Source organism: Lynx rufus, unplaced genomic scaffold (assembly GCF_022079265.1).
Source record: "Lynx rufus isolate CCGP_SWC_20201006 ecotype Redwood Valley unplaced genomic scaffold, mLynRuf1.p SCAF_13, whole genome shotgun sequence".
NCBI lineage: Eukaryota > Metazoa > Chordata > Mammalia > Carnivora > Felidae > Lynx > Lynx rufus.
Genome location: NW_025814827.1, coordinates 22245454 through 22255282, shown reverse-complemented (window position 1 = coordinate 22255282; position 9829 = coordinate 22245454). Strand labels below are relative to the sequence as shown.

At 35.4% G+C, this 9829-nt stretch overlaps 1 protein-coding gene across 1 annotated transcript in view; it reads right to left on the bottom strand.

The window, feature by feature from the left end:
* Positions 1-5801: 5801 nt before the first annotated feature.
* Positions 5802-9829, bottom strand: part of WDR72 (WD repeat domain 72) — a 203600-nt gene continuing 199572 nt past the window's right edge. Inside the window, exon 19 of the mRNA XM_047074452.1 lies at positions 5802-5857. Within this exon, the coding sequence (XP_046930408.1) occupies positions 5802-5857 (56 nt within the window). The remainder of the gene's footprint in view (positions 5858-9829) is intronic.

Genomic DNA, 9829 nt, shown 5'->3' with positions numbered 1-9829 from the left:
AGGAGAGGCTTTTGCTATTTCCCAGAAAAGCCTAGGTGGTCATGGAATAAACCAGTTTTCTTCCTTTTTCTTGAGAGAAAAGCTTTAGCTTGAGAGAAGGTAAAGAATTAAGATCCTAGTAAATAAAGAAACAAAAGCCTAATACTACCAACATGTACGAGAGCAGAATATGACTTCTGTATTAAGGGAAATGATGAATGTTTTCACATTATGGGAACCGCTTTAGCACAAACTTAAAATAGTGTTTTAGAGATATGTGAGGACATAGAGAAATTTGTCTCTACACTTTAAACCTTTTCTCTTCCACAAGGGTTTTTAGTAAAAATGTGGTTTAGACTAGAGCTTGGAGAATGTGAAAGAAAATTTCTAGCCTTGAGTGTTGCTGCCACCTACATGGCAGGAAGCCTACAAACAAAACCTCATACCTTTGCAGACAGGAATCAACTGAAATATACTTTCTATGGAATCACACTTCAGAAATCCCCAAATTTGTTTCTTGACTATCTGAAAGACAACTGAAATGATAATATTTTATATATTTGCCTCACTTCCTGTCTGAAATTCTTCCATAAATTGGACCAGATGGTTTTGCTTAGATTGGCGAAAATACACTGATCATTTGAAATAGAGGCTGATCCAAGGAAATCTTCCTTATCATTAAAACGGTCCTAAGTGCAACCTGGTCCCTGTGGCTATGATTGTTTTAGGGACAGGATGAAGGCTCTTAATCTCACTGTTATAGGTTTGATCTTTCTTTCCTTCCCTCCCCTCCCTGGAACCCTCTAAAATACAAAAAGAAAAATTTAAATACTATTTCTCTTTTGATTATGATTGTAAATTGAAATAGAGATAACATAGATGGAAGAAGTCTTTTCATATAGATAAGAGAGTTTATTTCTGATAGGAAATGTAGTTGCCACTGCACAATTAACAGAAAATCTCTTTAAAAGTCTAGAGGAAACTTGTGATGTGTCAAGAACACGTCATAGACCGTCCTTTTATCTTAGATGGCATCATTCTAGGACATGATGCTCTGTTACGGAGGCTGTGTGAAAACACCTCCTCCCCTGAAAATACACATGCAAGATCGAAAAGCCAAGTGATGACTTTACAGATAATTGCAATTAAAATAATTGCTAAGTGAATAAATGATAGGTTTGCAAGCATGTACCAACCAATTATTCCTATTGCATAATGCTATGGATACTGGTGTTTTGCTGGCATTTGGCACTTTGCAGATTTAGGCAGGGCTATACTAAACAGGTACAAATTATCTTTGGTGTTAAAAACCTTGGATCCTTGAATGAAAAATTACTGCTACCTTTCCAATTAGTAGTGTGTTGACGACAGAAAGGATCCTTAAAATTGATGATAGGAAAACATGCTCTGTGCAATGAAAAAAAGGCATTTGGAGAAACATTGTCAAAAGGAAGAACCATAGGTGCCCAATATTTCCCCCTGTACACCACTAGAAGTAAGCCATTTCAAACATTCTCAATGGTTTATGGCTTTAGTTTTCACAGGGTTTGTATCATTATAATCTTTCTCACAGTGATGTGATTGTTCCAGTCTATTTACCTGTGGTATACTTTTTGGGATAAAGGTGTATCTATCCAGATTTAATAAACAGGGCCTAAGACTAGGGGGGTGGCAAAAGAACTCAGTACTCGGGATGAATGTATTTTAATACAAAATTTTAAAAAGTCAGATTAATGCCCCAAATCCATGATATCAAAATTTAAAATAAAATGGGATCTGAGAAAGTTGGTTGAAGGGTGGCAGGAGCGAAGGAATTGTGGCAAGGCAGTCTGTGCCCTGCCAATGAGATGAGATGAGGTGACACACGATGTCTTCCAGGGTTTCAGGCTGGATGGACCCCACCCCCCACCCCCACTGTGGTATGCGCACACTGAGAGACCTGTTCATTTCTTGTTTGCATGTTTCTCATACATGCCATCTGTAAGGTCCTTGATGAAATCACAGCACAAAGTGTCTTCGGGACAAGGCCACATAACTTCATCAGAAAGCAAGCCATTCCAGAAAGCTTTAACTTGGCAACTTTTTTAGTTGTGCTGTTTTGAAATTATTTTACGATGCTAACTACGTACATGTTTACAAAGCAAGGACTTTCATATTTAATTAGATACAACTTTGGGTCCTTGACATGTACAAAAAGACTTCATGGAGAATCACAGCATATATAGTACTGCTTTTAAATAACTGTATAATCAAATGTATGCAATATAAAATTTTAAAAATTATATGAATAAGTCCATTCTGTGAAAATAAGACTTCAGAATCAATTGGCATTAATGTACTCTGAGCCTTCATTTTAAACACATGGCATAACACAATTCTTGTTGTTTTTTTTTTAAACATTTATTTATTATTGATAGAGACAGAGCATGAGAATGGGAGGGGTAGAGAGAGGGGAAGACACAGAATCTGAAGCAGGCTCCGGGCTCTGAGCTGTCAGCACAGAGCCCGATGTGGGGCTGGAACCCACAAACCGTGAGATCATGACCTGAGCCCAAGTTGGATGCTTAACCGACTGAGCCACCCAGGTGCCCCGTCAATTCTTAAAATTTCAATTCTTGCATGTCCTCTAAAGATTGAAGAGAAACACTATCTTTTCTAAAATGTTCACTTGAATAATTATAAAAGTTTTTTTTTTTTTAAATACAGAACATCAGAGGAGAATGTGCAAGGAGGGAAATAAAAATCACCTCAAGTACTACTATCTAGGGATAGAATGTTAATTAATATTCAGCAAAATGTTTTCCTATCATTTTTCTAATAGTGACACATTCAAAGCAGCCTTAACTAGTTTCTAATACAGCAACAGAATGTTTCAGGTCTGAGGCCACCTCTCTAATTGTGTGTTTAGAATATTATAAATTTTACCTTATATTTGAAGTGTTTTACAGTGTTCAGATTGCTTTCCAGAGACCATCTTGTGGACTGCCTTTGCCCAAGCCTTGAGGGGATGTTCTCCACATCCAGGGGGAAGCAAGGCTCTCTGACAAGTACAGCAAAGACAAGCTACCTGAACATATGGTGGTGAGGCCTGGGCCCTTAAACTTTTCCCCAGCAATAGAGTAGCCTGTATGTAATTCCACAATTAGTAACAGAATCCCCACTTGGAAATTTGAAAATATGATACTCCTTGGAGGGAAATAGATAATCCTAAATATCACCAAGATTAACGACAAAAAAGAAACACAAGATGATTTTTTAATTAATTATTTATGACAACAACAAGGAAGACACTGGATACAAACAAATTAGCTGCTTGCTAATACAATTACTTCCCTTGCTAGGCCAACAAAGGATAAGCACCTATTCAAGAAGCAAAGAATTTTGAGTTTTTAGCTGTGGTACCAAGGGATTAGGGTCACCATGTGGCTGATCCAGTTAACTGGGTGGCAACTTGCTATTTCAAGTTCTCCTTATGAGAAACATTGCTGAAACATGCTGAACATAAGTCAATATAAGGAAATCATTTTTTAAAAATTTTTTTTAACGTTTATTTATTTTTGAGACAGAGAGAGACAAAGCATGAACGGGGGAGGGTCAGAGAGAGGGAGACACAGAATCCGAAGCAAGCTCCAGGCTCTGAGCCATCAGCACAGAGCCCGATGCGGGGCTCGAACTCACGGACCGTGAGATCATGACCTGAGCCGAAGTCGGCCGCTCAACCGACTGAGCCACCCAGGCGCCCCAGGAAATCATTTTTAAACAGACGGGTGGACTTGCCCACATTTGCACCTGGATATTGGAGAATGCTATTTAAATGTCTTTCTCTAAAACTTCATTTTTAGGAATTAAAAGCTTTAATAGTTAATGGTGTTGGCCTCCAGAATTCATATCGATAAAAGAAGATTATAATTAGTCATTTAATACAAATTATTAAATTTTAGCAACTGCAAAATGTGATTCCAAAAAATCTTAAAAACCTCATTTAGTAATGTCAGCGTTATGCCAATTCTAATTTCCTATATCTGGTGACATCATAAAATATTTATCAAGGATTCAATATTGGTTTCCTTAGTCCCGGAAAATGCTAAATATGGCAACTGCTTAAATTTATTTTTATTCTTCATTGAAAAGGGAATAATAGGACATAGCTATAAAAACAAAGCTTATTTTTAATAAATATAACAGAACTTAAGCATTCAAATAAGTTTTAACTATTAAAATTGCCCTCTTGAGAGAATATATACATATTTGAAAGTGCCATCATAAAAATATTTTTGGTAGACCTTCTTGTAATGACCTACAGAGCCAGGGCACAGCATGTAAGAAAATGGTTTCCATTGCCTAGCTTGCTACCTTCCTTTATTTTGAAACTTATTCCAAGTAGCTGTGGACTATTTCAATGTGTGTGTTTGGGGGGGGGGGAGTGTGTATATATGTTGATTTTCAAAAGATGACAATTTTCCATGATTATTCATATTGATAATATGTTACTCTTTGTGAAGTACAACTCAAAAACAATTTCAAGCAATGATGTCATATTACTAGGAGACAAAAAAATGAACACAGGTTTATGTCTGCTTTAAAGGAGTCACACTCATTGGATGTCTATGTTTTGGTATATTCATCCAGGTCAGTCATTACTTATAAGTTCCTTAAAGGTAGAGACCATTATATATAGCTATTCCAATATATAGTTCTCTTCTCTAATCTCCCACTGCATCCCAGCATAGGACCAGATGCCTGCCCTCAAGAATGTTTGTTGAATTGAAGTAACTGGAACTTCCCTATTAGATAGATAAATAGATAGACAGGTAGGTAGATAGGTAGGTAGGTAGGTAGGTAGATAATATCTTTAACATTTTTAACATTTTATTTCCATTTTTATGGATTAGGCAATATTTGTATTTATATGCACACTACTTTTCAATGATTTTCTATCAATCCAGGAATTATACAATATAAGGCACAGCAAATAAATCAGATCCCTAAGGGCTTTAATAGATGAGAACTTTGTTCCTATTTATATTGCTTTCATATTTTATTTTAAAAATTCCTGCTAGTCAAGCTTCTTTCTGGGAAAAGAACTACAAGAGTTTATACTTAATAAGGATCAATTGTGATGTGCCGTAAGTAGATGTATAGTTTACATGTGTATGGCCAACAAAATCAACCTTTGGCTGAAGACATTAGCTTCTATATCATTAGAAGTCCAAATGAACCTGACCACATAAGATTGGTCCCTGTTATACTGTCTATCACTTATTTGGGCTAATTGATGACTAAATGGAACTCACTATTTGTTGACAACATTTCATGCTTTGATGAGATTTACTGCAGGGTGACTGAGCCATATTAAAGCATATACTAAAACAAAATGTCCTAACCTAGCCAATCAAATAAATTTAGTAAAGTTTTAGATTAAATACATTGAAGCATCATTAAATTTAGAAGCATTGTATCTTATTTAAAAGCAATGTGGTTTTAATGTTGCCTGTATCATTTAGGAACTGAAAAGATAGAAGAAAATCTAAAACAGTGTTAAAATTTGTGTCTGCAGACTGGCATTGCTTGTTGTAAATTTTAAAGGAAAATAAGAAGCAAGAATATAGAATGATTTCCACAATGTTTTTCAAAAATTAGATCAATTTGGATATTTTTAATCAGTAATTACATTTTCAATACACTCTTTCTAAGGCATTAGCAAATCTACTTACAATCTAATAATGACCAATAACAGCATAGTTTTTAATACAACAATAAACAAATGGCATGTTTGGGTTTCATAGTTTGTCCAAATCCAATTCCTATAGATAAGATTCCATTTAGCACAGTTTACAGGAGCACACCTTTGCTATCCATGAATGATGCCTTGGCTTACCTAGAAAGGAAACAGATTATCAGGTTATATAGTAAATAAAGAAAGAAGTAAGAAAGAAGAAAGGAGGAAGAAGGTAAGAGGGGAATGCAAAAACAGGGAAGGATGAAAAGAAGGAAGGAATGAGAAAGGAAGTGAAGGAAGGAAAGAATTACCTATAATTTCTATATTTCTTTTCTATGCTATAATACAATATGTTACTATAATAAAAATATTTTTATAAACTAGGCTTCAGGCAAATGGATTGTACACATTATTATGACAGGTTGCAAGTTGTTTTTTTCTTTTAATTGCCAAGAAAGATGACAGTTTTCAACAAGATGAGTTGGATTTGAAATTAATGAATTTGCATAAATTTCAAGTAGGTCAGTTTCTCTCAAGGAAACCCACAACTGCAGTTTTAGGATCAAGTGTTACAAATGGTAGTTTATAAACTGGTTTGAATTCAAGAATCAAAAGAGCATTTATTTTTCAAACTACTTAGATGCTTGTCATTGTAGCCTAAAAACTATCACTTGTTTTAAATTATTTTGACTATCAAACATACTGGAGCATTGTGCCTTAGTTAACTATTTCTAAATACATTTATATTAATGACATGACCATGCAAACATAATAACTCCTACACCTACTGGCAAAGACTCAAAAAACTGGTTATTTGGCTTAGTTAAATATATATTATACATTTATATATATAGCTACATGTATAATTATGTGTGTGTGTGTGTGTTTATGTCTAGAATTTTATATCTTTTAAAAATTATTAGCTTAATGCTTAAATTTTTCCATTTGGGTAACTTTTTAAAAATGTTCATATTGTTAAACTCAACTAGAAGAAAGGGCTTATGTGTTTTTACTACTGAAATTGTTCTTACTTCTAGAACATTTTTTTTTTAGCACTAACCCTAAGAAGTGTGTTCTCGATAGCTATGATTGATGGGCTGCTCACACATTCCACATTTTTTCTGCTTCATGCATCATCATCAGCCATCTCCAACACTCCAGTCCTGAATCTGTCCTACTTTCTGTTACCTGATTTTTGCTGTTGATTCATGAGCTAGAATAGTAAAAGAAAAAAAAAAACCCTCCATCTTGGCTTTTCACAATGTAGTATCCCCTGGAAACTGTGAGAAACCTAGTTTTGTTCATCAGATTCATGCAAATGCAATATTGATTGACAATGATGTATATAGATCTATACACATAACGTGCTATATAAAAACCACTAAAATGTTCTATTAATGGCAGAATGCATAGTGATTATAAACTACTTCAGAATGACGTGAAAATGCTGATCTGAATGCCTTTTTTTGTACTTTCAAGCTCTCTCTTGTCACTGCTATTTTTCAGTTGAAGCTATGTTTAAGTGCCCTGTCCCTAGTGCACTAGGAAGTAAAATCCTTAATTTTCCAAGCCAATAAGGTGATAAAAGCTCAAGGTCTCTCATTAACACTTGGATAAAAATTGTGAATGTCACACTAAATTTTTTATCATCATGAGTGCAAAGATGAGGGACAAGGAACGCTTTTTATTATATTCTGGAGAATAGGAATTGAGCTTTAATCATTGTGTATGAAGCAGTCAACAAGAAGTTAACCAGCAAAAGACTGCACTAAACTATTTTTGTGATAGCATCTTTCAGATTCAGAAGTGATGGGGCTTTAAAGAGCCAAAGAAAGAAAGCCGTTATAATGGCCCTAAAATCTGAAAACAAAGGGAGCTGTAAGTTCACAACGTTATCTCAGTGCTTCTATTACTAGACATCAAGTTATTCCCACAGGTTTTGGGAATGTATAAATGCCAGTGAAGAAGCAAGTAGACTTCACAGAGTCTAAGCCAGAAACTTCAATCTGGGATTCACCTGTGAGTCAAAACTCTTTGCTAATGAATTATTCCAAAGGAAAGACACTGCTGAGGGAGACCTTAACCTAACAGACAAGACCTCCAGGTTCACTGACAGGGTCAGAGCAGTAAGAATGCTCTGGTCTAAAGTTGCTTTGCCAACCTTAATGGACTGCAGGCACTCACCTGGGTATACAGCATGAACCAATAAAGAGATCACAACGGCATGATGAATAGGTAGAGTGCTCCAGAGACCAGGTGAACAACCACTTCACCAGTCCTCTAAATTGTGACCTGTATGCACACTCCGGCCCATTTACAAATGGGTCATCCTAGTCACTTCACTCCTGAAGAAGCAGTGATGTCAGTGGGAAAGTAAACAATCTTCTGACTGAGTTCAAAACCCTTTGCGTTCAAAGATAATCAATTCATAAAGTCAATCTTATTTTTTACATAAATTAAAAAAATCGATTTTACCAATGGAATTTTAAAATATTATATCAATGTTTAAGAAACTTTGACTTTACCTTAAAGAATAAACTATTATAGTTTTTCTGTGCTTCAATATCCCTTTCCTCTCTGCAAATGCAAATGAATTGGTATCACAAATATGAAACTCTAAGGTTTAAAGTAAAATTATGTTTAGAGGATTTGCAAAGAAAAGACTTTATTTGGAAAGAACAATATATGAGGCAATATTCTTGAACTATGCTTGGATGGAAAAATGATTTTTGTTTTCATTTTATATGTGCTGTTTGAACAACTGGTTTGTTCATTAAAAATGATGTAATAAATATATTAGTCATTTAGAGTTGCATAGATAAAACCATGTAAGGTCAATATCCATTAAAGCTAGAAGGCTGACCACATTCAACTTTGTAACGGGGGGATTTTGCATGTACATGTATATTAGAAGGACTTTTAAATGAATGATGATATGCCAGGTGAAAACCGGTGAGAATGATGCATTCAGATTTAAATGCACTCCTTTCCATATAGGGAATAATGAATATACCAATGCAGTTATAAGCTTAGCTATGGAAGCACCTCTCTTGATTTGACAGCACCTTCCCAAAGCTTATCACTTAAAACCCCCAAATTTTGCCTTTTCTTCTAACAAAAGTGGTTAAATATACTTTCCAGAAGAACACCATTCATACGTGGTAAAAAGAGGTACCCAAACCACCAAAGTGATGTTTATAGTTTTGGAGCCCCTCCATCTGAATGCCTTGCTATTTTTTTAGTTAATTGTGGGACACTGAGAAGTGGACAGTCATATTTTCACAGTTCGAGGAAGTCCCTCTATGCCACCAATTTCTCATATCTTCCTTCGTGCTCAGTTTTAGGAATTTTCCCTCTCAAATGCTCATACTTCAAGGAAATGCACTCTCTCATCAAAATCTTTCTTACTAAACAAGCACCTCTGTCAGAAGTGTCTTAATTTCTTATCACAGAATTTTATCCACACAAGGAGCAATAAATAATTCATGTCATTGCCTCTTTGTTGTGTGTCCCTGAACTGCACAGAGCTGGAAGGCTGACAGCTGTGTCAGGACAAGCACCAAAGATCTGACATGACAAGTGACTAACAAGTTTCTTTCAGTTCATAGTGAAAGAAGACAATGGCCCAAAGTACAGAAAGAAATCCTGAAACAAAATAAAACTGCTTCTTTCTTTTTACCTAAGTGTTTGCTATGAGCTTATTTCCAACCCACAAGCCCTGGTCATTTTATAGGACTGCCCAGCCCCCTTTATTCCTCACACTCGCTTGGCCATTTACGCCTGGCCACGGATCAATATGAGCAATTCTTGGAGAAATACGATGTCTCCATGACAACCAAGCCACAAATTCTCAGTGGAAGGCAGTGAGACCAGTAGTGAACTCTCCAGAGGTTTCTAGGCCTATAAGGCAAGATGTCTTAAAATGCAGGAATGGACAGAGGAAAAAGCCAGAGTAATTCATTCTTTATTACCCGTTTAATGATGTCCGATGTATAGAACAGTACTCACTTTTTAAGTTAAGATTCTTTATCAGTACCTCTCTTTACTAATTAATCTTTGTTTTGATATATGCTTTTGTTTATATCAATCAGATGAACTATGTTATATTTGAATTTTACTACAATTCCACTC